Raw genomic sequence first — 15,310 nt, 5'->3', positions numbered from 1 at the left:
CACAAATAGAATTGTCACCATTCTATTTGTGTTGCCTTGACAAAGGGGACCCCACGGGGCCCCGAAACGAATCGTTGGTCATTGGAATGGAACATTGTCACATTGTCTGAATAAAAATTTGGAAGTTTATTCTGTGAGTGTGCGGACCTTCTGGATTTGATTGCTTTACTTACAGTATATGGGTCCTTGCACCTCAATCAAGGGGTGTGAAATCTTTAATCGATCTATACAATATTAGACTTATGTCTCTGCTCCTAATGTTTTATTTCTTAGCTGTATTACACATACAAATCATTATATCATCATTTTTTTTCGCTTCAGTGTCTCTTTAAAGTTCATCTCAAGGCATAGATGGGAGGGAATGGGGAAGGCACAGACTAAATCACTCTGAAAAGATTGCAGGCTATAGAAAAGAAAGTCTGATGAACAGGAAGGGGACAAAGGCTGGACACATAACCAAGTACTTTAACAATTATGTATTTGGCATTAGCTAATCACTGAACTATCTATGACTACTGAAAAACAAACAATGTATCAGTGCGCTCACTAAATATGAATAAAAAATGAATAAAAAAAAATAGTCCCAGAAAGTCCTTTTACTTAACAAACAAGTCCTCTGGATCGCAGCGTCAGTCACCAAGCATAAGATGTAATCCAGATATTCCACCAAGACACTGCGCTCACAGCTTCAAAACATCCTCATTCCATAATTATAGCATTTAGCGTGGCTGCTAGATCACAGACAGCTTTACAAGCCTTATAGTGTCACCGAACAGACAGGTGTTTTTTCCCCTCATCAATAAGTGACACTCCCAGATATCCCAGCACCATCACACATGGACTCTCACCTATTCAAAATGCTATCCAAATTATAAGACAGCATAAGCGCTTTTCATATTTTCATATCACTTCAAAAACGTCTTGTCTGCAGATGGATCCTTATCGCATCATTTGCTCTTATTACCTGATGAACTGAAGAGCCTCACAGTAAAAACGTACTTTAATTTTAAAAAATTAAAATCAGTGCACTCACATGATCCGGATAAATACAAGCAAAAAACAATGTCCTCCACGCCAGCTCTGTACGCCTGTAGCTCCACCCTACGCGTTTCGTGCATGCGCACTCATCAGGGGCTGCTATGACTACTGGCTGATATTGGGGGCTACCTAGGTTACAGTAACCAGGTAAGTGTTTTAATATTGAGGGTCTCTGATAACAACAACTAACCTGGCAATCACTCCTGTGTAGCTTACCCTATAGGATGAAATTCCTGAGAACATGCTCTTCCCTTCCCCCCAACTGTTCAGTTACCAAAATGAGACGAGGATGTTGAGGTTGTGTTCTTAGGTATTTGCTCCCTAGCAGAGAGGAATCTACATGTGACACAGTTAGATTAGTAAGTTTAGCCCTATTAACAAATGCAGATTTCTTCCAAATAACCCTGTTTAAAGAAAAGAGTGGCCAAGGATGAAAATGGCTCTGTGCCTCTTAGGCTTGTCCATCCGTGAATGGGGCTCTGCCTGCCGCTCCAAACCCTGGAGGCCTGTGCACTCTCCCCAGCTGGCTCCCAGATCTCAATGAATATCTGTTCCCCAATTTCCAATTTCATGAACTCCAGGGGAGGTTAGAACAGGATTACAAGAGTCAGTCTTATTGTGGCATCCCCATTTAAAACTTTTTTTAAAATGTGTAGAACTGATGTTTCTTTTTTTGATGTACTTTTAGTGTAGTCCAATTTTCACACAGTGTGCACAAAAAGAAAATCTAAATTAACTATGTAATAAATAGTATTAACGAGTCACTTAATTAACCTGATTAACCTAATCTGCTCTATAAATCTAAACATATTGACCTATAAAACGAATGGAATCATTGCTGGAGGGCACACAATTTAATTACTGTTTGCAGGACTGATTTCTTAATTTAATACTATAATCACTCTACATAGTGTATCTCTTTCTTTTTTCACAACTGTAAGATACTGAAGGGAGGGAAAGAGAAAGAACTACAATGTCCTGAGCAGCAGCAAGAATTTGCCATACCGACAGGCTTTCCTGTAATCAAAACTGATTGGCCAGATACAGTGATCACATGATCAGGAACCACATAGCTTGGCCTCCAATCCACTAACCAGAAGCAAGGCTGGATTTATACTTTTTCCTCCCCTAGGCCCACTTTCTTGCAGCTTCCCTTCCTATGAGCAGCAACCTCCTGCTATCCGTTGTGCAGTCTCCTCTTCCATGTCTAACAGAGGCGCCTGGTGCATCTTGAAACACTCACTGTTGTATACCCCTGTTTATTGCCTGATAAAGCAGGTCATACCTGCGAAAAGCATTGCAACACGTTGGGAAGTATGTCAATAAATTAATGTCATTGTGAAACTTACAGTTGTTGTGTCTGCTTTTAGGAGATAAGTCCACCAAAGCCTTCCAAGCAATTTTTAATAATTTTAGTCTATTTTATTATTTTGGCGCCTCTGTTTACCTTATGCAAAAAATTGTGTCCACCCCTGGTGGAGGAGTGATATACCCCCTTCTTTTCCGATCTACAGAGAGCAAATTCTTAATCCTGAGTGAGGACAGGTCTAATCTTCTCACCTGCAAGTACAGTGGTTGCCTAGGAGGTAGCCCTGGTTTGTGAGTATAATTTTCTTACTCTTGATCATTTACCAAAAAACAGTACCTACTACACTATATTAGGCTCTCGGTGTTCTTTCTTTGCATTTCCATGTCTAACATTCATGTACAGCAGCCTTATTCAGTTCTATACAGGTCCCTTAGGCAGCAGCTCCCTTTTTCCATGAGTTGCTCCTTAATTGCAACCTCTGTATTCCATTTGCAGCCATATGCAGCAATCCCTCTTCCATGTCCAGCAGCCCCTTGGCCAGCTGTTGCCCAAGGCCCGGGTTTTAGGGGCCTTTCCATAAATCCGTCCCTGCCCAGAACCTTATGCTGCTAACATCAATCTGGTACCTGAAATGGGGGCATCAAATTATAGGAAATGTTAATGGCCTCCCTGCAATAAAAAAGGAAGTAGCTCTTACGTCTGAGGCAAGTCTGGGTAGAAAACTTGGTATTTTCATGTATGATGCTATTTCCTTAGAGCCCCCTACTGTGGAAGAAATACAGTTTGTAGAGTCTCCATGCTTCCAACATTCAAACACATGTGGAAGGTTTATACTGAAATTTGTAGCAGCGTGTGGCCACTTCTCACCAAGCCATAGCTATCAGTGATGGGGGCGGGGACCCTCATGTAATCATTATGCTTATCTGCTATTATGGCTAAGCTAGTTTCCATACTGAGTGTCTTCCTAGCAGCTGGGAGATGGGTTATATTTAAAGACCTAAACAGCGCTTTGCTAAGAGCTTTGCATATAGACTGTATATTTAACTCTTGATACGATAAGGGCCTTTTTACACTTAACCATCCTGGCGGTTTGCTAAAAAATCGCCAGGGGGTAGTGTTGGGCGAACATCTAGATGTTCGGGTTCGGGCCGAACAGGCCGAACATGGCCGCGATGTTCGGGTGTTCGACCCGAACTCCGAACATAATGGAAGTCAATGGGGACCCGAACTTTTGTGGTTTGTAAAGCCTCCTTACATGCTACATACCCCAAATTTACAGGGTATGTGCACCTTGGGAGTGGGTACAAGAGGAAAAAAAAATTAGCAAAAAGAGCTTATAGTTTTTGAGAAAATCGATTTTAAAGTTTCAAAGGGAAAACTGTCTTTTAAATGCGGGAAATGTCTGTTTTCTTTGCACAGGTAACATGCTTTTTGTCGGCATGCAGTCATAAATGTAATACATATAAGAGGTTCCAGGAAAAGGGACCGGTAACGCTAACCCAGCAGCAGCACACGTGATGGAACAGGAGGAGGCGCAGGAGGAGAAGGCCACGCTTTGTGAGACACAACAACCCCGGCCTTGCATGAGGGCAAGAAGCGTGCGGATAGCATGCTTTGTACCGCCATGCAGTCATAAATGTAATAAAGATAAGAGGTTCCATAAACAAGGACCGGCAACGCTAACCCAGCAGCAGCAGACGTGATGGAACAGGAGGAGGCGCAGGAGGAGAAGGCCACGCTTTGTGAGACACAACAACCCAGGCCTTGCATGAGTGGGTGCTCCCCTGTGGCCTGTACGTGAACCGTCAGGGGAAACACCTCTTCCCTTGCCCCTTCCTCTTTCACCGGATTTCTTCCTCATTTCACTTATCCTTACAGTACACGCTGACTGGCAGCAGTACAGTGGCAGCACAGAAATGCTATACAGTACCACTATTCCCAGCAGCGACACAGAGCACAATGCTATACAGAGGCGGGTGAGCGGTGTACTACTGTTCCCAGGCCCAGCAGACAAAGAGTGGAAGTAAACACAATGCTATATAGTCTGGCTGAGCGGTGTACACAGAGTTTCAGTAAACAATGGTATATAGTCTGGCTGAGCGGTGTACACAGAGTGTCAGTAAACAATGGTATATAGTCTGGCTGAGCGGTGTACACAGAGTGGCAGTAAACACAATGCTATATAGTCTGGCTGAGCGAGCGGTGTACTACTGTTCCCAGCAGAATCAGAGTGGCAGTAAACAATGGCATATAGTCTGGCTGAGCGGTGTACACAGAGTGTCAGTAAACAATGGTATATAGTCTGGCTGAGCGGTGTACACAGAGTGTCAGTAAACAATGGTATATAGTCTGGCTGAGCGGTGTACACAGAGTGGCAGTAAACACAATGCTATATACTCTGGCTGAGCGAGCGGTGTACTACTGTTCCCAGCAGACACAGAACAGTAAACAGAATGCTATATAGTGTGGCTGAGCGAGCGGTGTACCACTATTCCCAGCAGACACAGAACAGTAAACAGAATGCTATATAGTGTGGCTGAGCGAGCGGTGTACCACTATTCCCAGCAGACACAGAACAGTAAACAGAATGCTATATAGTGTGGCTGAGCGAGCGGTGTACCACTATTCCCAGCAGACACAGAACAGTGAACAGAATGCTATATAGTGTGGCTGAGCGAGCGGTGTACCACTATTCCCAGCAGACACAGAACAGTGAACAGAATGCTATATAGTGTGGCTGAGCGAGCGGTGTACCACTATTCCCAGCAGACACAGAACAGTAAACAGAATGCTATATAGTGTGGCTGAGCGAGCGGTGTACCACTATTCCCAGCAGACACAGAACAGTAAACAGAATGCTATATAGTGTGGCTGAGCAAGCGGTGTACTACTATTCCCAGCAGACACAGAGTGGCAGTAAACAGAATGCTATATAGTGTGGCTGAGCGAGGTACACAGAGTGGCAGTAAACAGAATGCTATATAGTGTGGCTGAGCAAGCGGTGTACTACTGTTCCCAGCAGTGACACAATGACAGGGGGGACCCTGGCTAGCGTGGCTGGAGCGCGAACTACCCTGCCTGCCTACCCAAAGCTAAACCCACAGACAAATGGCGGAGATATGACGTGGTTCGGGTATTTATTTACCCGAACCACGTGACCGTTCGGCCAATCAGAGCGCGTTCGGGTCCGAACCACGTGACCCGTTCGGCCAATCACAGCGCTAGCCGAACGTTCGGGGAACGTTCGGCCATGCGCTCTTAGTTCGGCCATATGGCCGAACGGTTTGGCCGAGCACCGTCAGGTGTTCGGCCGAACTCGAACATCACCCGAACAGGGTGATGTTCTGCAGAACCCGAACAGTGGCGAACACTGTTCGCCCAACACTACCAGGGGGCAGCAAATCTTTTTTTTTTTTTTTCATGTAGCGAGACAAAGTCTCGCTACATGATAGCCGCTGCTCAGCGGCATCCCCCCAGCCCCTCCGATCACCTCCGGCGATCGGCGATCAGGAGATCCCGTTCAAAGAACGGGATCTCCTGGAGGGCTTCCCCCGTCGCCATGGCGACAGGGCGGGATGACGTCACAGACGTCATCGACGTCGTGACGTCAAAGGGGATTCCGATCCACCCCATAGAGCTGCCTGGCACTGATTGGCCAGGCAGCGCACGGGGTCTGGGGGGGGCGGCTGCGGCGTGATGGATAGCGGCGGATCAGCGGGTAGCGGCGGCGATCGGGCACTGCACGCAGCTAGCAAAGTGCTAGCTGCGTGCAGCAAAAAAAAAATTATGCAAATCGGCCCAGCGGGGCCTGAGCGGTGCCTTCCGGCGGCATAGCCCGAGCTCAGCTCGGGCTTACCGCCAGGAAGGTTAATCAGTTGCTCTCCGTTATAACTGAAAGAAAACTGATTTTCAAAGTAATGCCCATGTTTTCCTATGGCACCTTTCACACTTATCACGTTTTAACTGAAATGTTTTTCACAATGAACTGCTATGGAAAAAATGCACACTAAAGCACACTAATGCACACCAACTGATTAAGTGTAAAAGGGCCCTAAGTGTACAGATAATACAAATACAGTATATTCTGGCATATAAGACTACTTTTTAACCCTTATGAAGTAGAGAAGCCGGCACCATCCACGTAATTTATATGCTCTTTTATTTAAATATCATAAATACAGACTGTCACACCAAGTGCGACATTTCGGGGGCATGCCCCTTTCTCAAGCCAGTCTGTATTTATGATATTTAAATAAAAGAGCATATAAATTACGTGGATGGTGCCGGCTTCTCTGCTTCACTGTGAATTATCGGGCTGGTCACTGGATCGCCGTGGCACGTCCCACAGCTAAGAAGGTGTGCCTCCTCCTCACATCACTACTTTTTAACCCTTGAAAATCTTCTGAAAAGTCAGGGGTCGTCTTATACGCCAGATATCATTGATGCCGGGGGATACACCCTGTCCGGTTACCGCCTCTCAGATCTCACTGCTGAGGACTGTAGAAGTGGCGCAGGCGCACATGTGTGAGATCTGAGAGGCAGAGAAAGAGGTAAATAGGATACAAGGGTGGCCCAGACTGGTGAAAGAGGCGTGTTATATGGGCACAGCGTGATCTATACTTCCATACCGCTCTGATAAACAGGGAGACAAGGAGAGCTGACCAATCCACTTAGGGAGAGGGAGAGTTGACCAATCCAACCAGTCAATCGCCTATATACTGTTATATACTGGGTACTACATACAGTACAGCACCAGTATGTGTTCACGCATAGCACCAATTTGTGATTTTTCTTTTTTATTTGGTGTGTGTTGAAAAAGGGGTAGTCTAATACGGCGAGTATATCCGAAACTCTATATTTTAACTGGAAAAGTTGGGGTGTCGTCTTATACGCCCAGTCGTCTTATACGCCGGTATTTAAAAACCACATTCTTTCGTTTTCAACATTGGTTTTCCCAGGAATTGTACTTTGTATGTTGGATTGGATCTAATATGCAGTTGTATGTACTTTGCACACTCTCTCTGTGCTCTGAAAACAGCAGCAAGTATTTTGCCGACTTTAGCGGTTAGCAAAGTCCCTTTACATGCTATCATCACCAAATTTCTAATAATGAGACAAGGAATTGTATGTGTAGTACAGCCAAGAAATAGAACATGAGCAGCAAAGTAGAGAGTAGAATAGAGTAGAGTAGAGCATCTCATATTGTTTTTCAGTACAGAAAGAGTTAAAAAAAACTTCAGTTTTTATCTATGCAAAAGAGCTTCTCTGAGCTATTCAACCCGCTGGGTTAAATACAGTCCTGTTTTCTGAAGCACTTAAAGGACAACTGAAATGAGAGGAATATAGAGGCTGCAATATTTATATCATTTTAAGCAACACCAGTTGCCTGGCTTTCCTGCTGATCTTCTGCCTCTAATACTTTTACCCACAGACCCTGAACAAGCATCTGCAGATCAGGTGTTTCTGATATTATTGTCAGATCTGACACGATTAGCTGCATGCTTCTTTCTGGTGTTATTCAGACACTACTGCAGCCAAATAGATAAGCAGGGCTGTCAGTTAACTGTTATTGTTTAAAAGGAAATAAATATGGCAACCTCTATATACCTCTCACTTCAGTTGTCCTTTAAACAGCCAAGAAACAGAGTGACAATTTGAGAGAAGGTTTTACTGCAGCAAAGTTCAAAGGGTCATTATTTCTGTTGAGAGTGGTCTAAAACTGCAACTGTGACAGTATGATGCAATGGTAAAAAAAACCCCTCAAAATATGAGAAACTTTTCTTTGCTATTAACGTTCTATTCATTATCCGTACTACACATACAATTCATTAAGGATGTTTTTTTCCGCTTCAGGTTTGCTTTAAGGGGAATTATAGCCAGCCTCCTGCATACACTGCTTATGGAACCCACCAATGCATTAATAAAAACATAAATGATCTCTATTATTAATATATTACAATTGTTTTTTTTTATTTCTTCTTTGCATAAGTACTTGTACGTGAGCCCCTGCAGCTACTGTATATGAAAAAAAAATGTTTCCTATAGATTTTTCAATTTGAAATGTTTCCTATAGATTTTTCAATTTAAGCAGCTACAGTTATTTTGAACATCTTGAGCATCATCATCCTAAATCTATAATCATTACTTGAGTCACAAAGATGCATTTCAAAAGAACAACGTGTAAAAACGAGAGGAAAATGAATTAACTTACCACCACTATGTATCGCGGTCTGTACTGTAAGGTACCAAATAATCCTAAAATTACAACAATTATGTGAAGAAAATTTCCGAGGATGGGCGCCCACTGGTATCCAAGAAAATCGAATATCTGTCTTTCCAACGCTGCCAACTGTAAAAATAAATAAATAGTATTTACTCACTGAAATATATGAAAATAAGAAAATATTTGAAGAAAAAAAGGTTTATGTTCTGATTAAAATGATAAGAGGAAAAAATACAGATACCGGTATCTTTTATTCTATTGTACAGTAAGGCCTCTTTCACAGTAGGACGTTGCATTTTGATGCGACGTTAAAGTCGCTATGCAAATTACAATGCAACGCTCCAAAAAAGTCACACCGCAACGTCATACCCCGTTATTGTCGCATACAGTAGGCATACAGGCAATGAAAAGTATGCTTCCAAGTCATTACTGAGCATGTGCAAACAGTCCAACGCAGCTAATAACGTGTTTAACGCACAGCATGCAGCACTTTCTAATAACGCTACATGTTGCACACAAACATGTGTGCACTGTGAATGTCGCACAGACTTAGTATGGCAGTGCGTTAGTCTGCGTTGAAACATTTATTAACGTGCGACTTTAATGTCGCACTGTGAAAGAGGCCTAAAGGGACACTTTGAGTTCTAGTTTAACCCATCTATGGTTTAAAGCTAAAAAAAACAGATAGAAGGGTGCACACTAAGGACTGGGGCACACCAAATACCGCTAGCGGATCCGCAAACGCTAGCAGTTTTTGAAAAGGTTTTTCAGAGAGATTCTTGCATGTGTAGAGACATTTTCTAAACATGCCTAGTTTTTTTGGGAGCGTTTTTGAGCAGGGACGGATCAAGACCAAGTTGTGCCTGGGGCAAGGTCAGGTTTTGGCGCCTAAAGGTCAGGTTTTGGCGCCTAAACTGCCATTCATTTTGCCGCCTTTTTAAGAATTCAACAAACTGCGCCTGGGGCAAGATACCTGCTTGCCCCCCCCCCCCCCCCCCCCCCCCCCCTAGATCCGTCCCTGTTTTTGAGTAGCGTTTTTTTATTTTGTTACAGTACAGCTGTATCTGAACAGTTACTGTAACAAAAACGCTTGGAAAACTGCTCTGATCTAACGTTTTTCATAGCAGTTTTCCACTTTGCTATACTTTAACATTTGAGGCAGAAACGCCTCAGAAATCTCAAAAATACTGCAGAAGCCGAGTTTGCATTTGGGCGAAAAACGAGCTGCTCTGGTGTGCACCAGCCCATTGACCAACATTAGCCAAGCGGTTTTCCCCCCAAAAGCATATTAAAAAAAACCCTCAGAACCGGCCCTTACATATCATGACAGCATAAAAGACCACTTTTTTTTTAGCTCTCATTTATTTTTTTCTTTTATTCTGTTTTTTGTTTTATTACAATGACTTTTGTTGAGTTGAGAAGAGTGTTTTATCTCAAGACAAAGTGCTTTTTGTGATACCAGCCACATTCACCCATTCATCCAGACAAGTTATACAGAAAACAAATTATACCTTTTTTCCTTTTATTGTAGTTTTATCCATACAAATCACTCTGATCACCAGAGAGTGTGTAGAATGAAAATATAGCATTACCCAGCAGCATGAAAGTCAGCATGCCATAATATAGGGACACGGTAAATGTTAATTATGCTCTGTAGTGCTAATGTATCATTTGCTAAGACTCATTGCTTTCCTTATAATGAGATGCTTAATCAGTCAAAATGAAAACTGTGCCTCTGAGATCAAAAGCATTATTGAAAAGAAAAGAAAATGAGTGGTGAAAAAAAACAGGCTGTTGATGACATTGACAACACACTAAAGGCAGTGGCATTAGTAACCTAACAAGGCTGGTTGTAACAATGTGGAATATATTGCAATATCACAACTTACCCAGTGGCGTAGCTACAAACCTCAGGGCCCCGATGCAGAATTTGGACCTGGGCCCCCCCCCCCTACATTAAATAGCCAGGTATAGGTACCTAGGGTATAGGTAGCCAGGTGTCGGTGTTCCAGTATAGGTAACCCTGGAATAGGTGCTCCCAGTATAGGTAGCCAGGTAGGGATTAGATTGTGAGTTCCTGTGAGGGTCAGTTAGTGACAAGACAATATACTCTGTACAGCGCTGAGAAAGATGTTGGTGTTCTATAAATACTAAATAATAATAATAATAGGTGCTGCCAGGAATAGGTGCCCCAGTATAGGTAGTCAGGAATAGGTGCCTCAGTATAGGTAGCCAAGAGTAGGTGCCTCAGTATAGGTAGCCAAGAATAGGTGCCTCCAGTATAGATAGCCAGGGATAGGTGCCACAGTATAGATAGCCAGGGATGGGTGCCACAGTATAGATAGCCAGGGATAGGTGCCTCAGTATAGATAGCCAGGGAGAGAGACAGGGACACAGAGAGAGACAGGGACACAGGAGAGACACAGGGAAAGAGACAGGGACACAGGGAGAGAGACGAGGACAGGGAGAGACAGGGACAGAGGGAGACAGGGACACAGGGAGAGAGACAGCCACAGAGAGAGAGACAGGGACTCAGGAAGAGAGACATCCACAGGGAGAGACACAGGGAAACCGTGAGAGAGACCAGGACACAGGGAGAGACACAGGGACACAAGGAGAGAGACAGCCTCAGGGAGAGACATAGGGACACTAGGAGAGAGACCGCTAAGGAGAGAGACAGGGACACTGGGAGAGACAGAGAGACCTGGGACACAGGGAGAGAGACGAGGACACAAGGAGAGAGACAGCCACAGGGAGAGACACAGGTAGGGTGACAGCCACAGGGAGAGAGAAAGGGACACAGGGGGGGAGACAGCCATAGGGATAGACAGGGACACGGGGGGAAGACAGCCATAGGGAGAGACAGGGACACAGGGGGGGAGCCAGCCATAGGGAGAGACAGGGACACAGGGGGGTGGGGGGTGGGGGGGAAGACAGCCATAGGGAGAGAGACAGGGACACAGTGGGGGAGACAGCCATAGGGAGAGACAGGGACACAGCCATAGGTAGAGAGACAGGGACACGGGGGGGTAGGGGGAGCCATAGGGAGAGACAGGGACACAGGGGGGGAGACAGCCATAGGGAGAGACTGGACACGGGGGGGGGGGAGGAGACAGCCATAGGGAGAGAGACAGGGACACAGGGGGGGGGAGACAGCCATAGGGAGAGACAGGGAAACGGGGGGGGGGGGGAGACAGCCATAGGGAGAGACAGGGACACAGGGGGGGGGGGAGACAGCCATAGGGAGAGACAGGGACACAGGGGGGGGGGGGAGACAGCCATAAGGAGAGAGACAGGGACAAGGGGGGGGGGGGGAGACAGCCATAGGGACTAGGGAGAGAGACAGGGACACAGTAGGAGAGGCAATGCAGCCTGGACTTACAAAGCTCCGGACTCCTCGACCTCCCCACTGACTGTCTATGGCAGCAGTCCATCAGAATTGCAGGCGACAAACACGACTTTCCCACACTGACTCTGGCTGAACCTGCAGCTCACTCGAGGGATATGGGAGGAGCCAGGCCAGCCAGAGATCAGTGAAGGGCCAACTGGAGCATGGAGGGGGCGGTCCGGAAGATCAGGATGGAGTGAGTGACAGCAGCTGCAGAGAGGAGATGACGAGATCAGAGCCAGCCCAGGCAGCGTGACTTGTGTGTGTGTGACGTATAGCAGTCACACACACTGAAGTGGCCGCTGCTGTCTGAGGAGACTGAGAGCGAGGGTGGGGAGACCAGGCAGGCAGACAGTGCGTGGATGTGTCTGCACGCACTGTGTGTCCTTGAGCCGCAAATGGAGCCCGCCGGAGCCAGCCAGCCAGGTTAATTAAGTGCCGCCGCCAGTATAAACACATGCACAGACGGGGGCCCCGGGCCCCTCCCCTCAGGCTGCAGGAGCCGGGCCCAGTCGCGGGTGCGACCGCTGCGACCTCGGGCCCTACGCCCGTGAACTTACCGGTAACTCCCTTTCAATATATATATATATATATATATATATATATATATATATGTATATATATGTATATATATATATATATATATATATATATATATATATATATATATATATATATATACATACAACTCCTTTGCATACACATTTTCCTTTCTTGGAAATAAAGAATAAAATAATACCAGTTGCCTGACTCTCCTGCTGATCCTGTGTCTCTAATACTTTAAGCCACAGCCCCAGAACAAGCATGCAGATCAGGTGCTCTGACTGAAGTCAGACTGGATTCGCTGCATGCTTTTTTCAGGTGTGTGATTCAGCCACTGTTGCAGCCAAAGAGATCAGACTGCCAAGCAACTGGTCAGGGGTCTAGTCCTAGTAAAGGGGTGAGTGGACTCACCTTTAAAACAAACAAAAAATGGGCGTGGTCAGGCATAATGTGGGCGTGGTCATGGGTGGGGCCAAATATACATGACCTTAGCGGTGATGTAAAAGGTCTGCCGGGGAAGTTTGAGCTCTGCCGTAGTGTATCCCCCAAAAATAGATGTAATCTGACAGCATTTCACCAAAAAGACACATAATCTGGTAGAAGTTCCTCCAAAATACAGATAATATGGCAGTGGTTCCCCCAAAATAGACAATGTGGCAGTAGCAGTTCCCCCAACATACACATAATCTGGAAGCAGTTCCCCAAAATACGTGAAACCTGGCAGCGGATCACCCAAAATACACATAACACCCAAAATACATGTAATCTGGCAGCAGTGGTCCCCTAAACAAACACAATCTGGCAGCAGTTCCCCAAAATGCGCGTAATCTGGCAGCAGCCGTTCCCCTAACATACACATAATCTGGCAGCAGTTCACCAAAATACACTTAATCTGTTAACAAAACAGCGGTTCCCCAAAAATGCAGATAATCTGACAGCAGTTCCCCCGAAATAGGTACCCCCAGCATAGGTAGCCAGGTCTATATGTGTCCTCAGTATAAATAGCCATAAGTATAGTTGTCCCCAGAATATGTAGCCAGGTGTATAATGCTGATCCTATGCTTTCAATACTTTTTGCCCTAGACCCTGAACAAGCATATAGCAGATCAGGTGTTTCTGACATTTTTGTCAGATCTGACAAGATTAGCTGCATGCTTGTTTCTAAACTGCGCCTGTGATGATTTAAGTTCACAAAATGCTCCCGTGACAAACAATGTTTACAAAAATACTAAACATATTTATCGTATTTAACTAAAACATTATTCTAAATCTTATCCCTTACTGTTCGTAAAACATTATTATTCACATCATAAAATGATCAATACGTAAATTGTAATATATATACAGTCACTATTTGTAAAACATTATTGTCCACACAATAAAGCGATCACTAAGGGAGTTTTTAGGTTTAGGCACCGCCAGGAGGGTTTTAGGGTTAGGCACCACCAGTGAGGTCTTAGAGTTAGGCACCACCAGGGAGGTCTTAGGGTTAGGCACCACCAGGGGGGGGGGGGGGGGGGTCTTAGGGTTAGGCACCACTAGGGGGGGTCTTAGGGCTGGGCAACACCAGGGGAGATTTAGGGTTAGGCACCACCAGGGTGGTCTTAGGGTTAGGCACCACCAGGTGGGTCTTAGGGTTAGGCACCACCAGGGGAGTCTTAGGGTTAGTTATCACCAGGGGGGTTTTAGGGTTAGGCACAACCAGGGGAGTCTTAGGGTTAGGCACCACCATGGGGGTCTGGGGGTCTTAGGGTTAGGCACCACCAGGAGGGGGTCTAAGGGTTAGGGTTAGGTACAGGGAGGGTTTTGTGTGAGAGTAGGGTTAGGTTTAGTTGTAGTAAAATGTTAGTAATATTTACTAATGTTTTACAACAGTTTTTACAAACGTACTTACATTTTTTTTCAGCGTTATAAACAATGTTTTCAGATTTTATTACATGAAGAAACGATAAATGAAGGTTATTGTAACGATCGAGGAATTATCTCCGTGGTCAGCGCACAAGCTGTGCGCCGACACTGCGGAAACCCTCCACAAGCATCTGAATAACAGAACCCAGCTTTGGTGCAATGCACCTGTAGAGGGGAATTCCCACCGGCAGATGGAGCTGTGGAGTGCAGAGGAAGAAACCGTCTGCACTGCCACAGATGCCAGATAGGAATTGTACGAGGGGAAGTAATACAGGGCAAGATAGCCCCTAAAGAGAGAGAGAGTGAGCACAGAGACAGATTGTATGTATGTCCACCAATCTAGTCGCCACCCGGTGACGGTGAACACACACCAGCGAAGACCAAGTGGGAAAGCAATCGCCAGAATGGCGATTGCTAATATCGACACAAGACTGAGTAAAGACAGAGCATAGGTGTAGTAAGAAAGACACAGCAAACCATAACAATTAGAACGCCAAGGAAAATAACAAACGCACTCGCTAAACGAGGTCGCCGCACGAGAAGCGCAACAGCAACAAAACACGTTAATGGCACGCTCTCCGCACGAAAAGCGCAACAGAGACAAAACGCGCCAACCCTGACTAACAAAAGAACACAGAAAACACAAACAAACAAATAACAGAAACGCTTGCTAATCGGTTGCCTTACCTCAGGCAACAGCAAGCGTTTGCTCCAGACAAACAGACAACAGGAATAAGTCAGATAGGATCCACTGCTCTTCCGCAAGAGCTAGTCCGATCCGTACACAGGAACAGGACTGAAAGAATCCACTGCTCTTCCGCAAGAGCGAGTGCGATCCATACAACAAAACAGACAGAAGGAGTAACCAGCAGCAACCGCAGCTGAGGTTAAACTCCAAGAC

At 45.4% G+C, this 15,310-nt stretch overlaps 1 protein-coding gene across 1 annotated transcript in view; it reads right to left on the bottom strand.

Annotated features, from left to right (window-relative positions):
• The window catches only part of NKAIN3 (sodium/potassium transporting ATPase interacting 3), a 736,848-nt gene that overhangs the window by 330,550 nt on the left and 390,988 nt on the right, over positions 1–15,310 (bottom strand). Inside the window, exon 2 of the mRNA XM_068237437.1 lies at positions 8,559–8,696. Within this exon, the coding sequence (XP_068093538.1) occupies positions 8,559–8,696 (138 nt within the window). The remainder of the gene's footprint in view (positions 1–8,558; positions 8,697–15,310) is intronic.

This window comes from Hyperolius riggenbachi, chromosome 5 (genome assembly GCF_040937935.1).
Source record: "Hyperolius riggenbachi isolate aHypRig1 chromosome 5, aHypRig1.pri, whole genome shotgun sequence".
Lineage (NCBI taxonomy): Eukaryota > Metazoa > Chordata > Amphibia > Anura > Hyperoliidae > Hyperolius > Hyperolius riggenbachi.
Note: the sequence above shows the minus strand (reverse complement) of the source record. Positions and strands in the feature narration are given on the sequence as shown.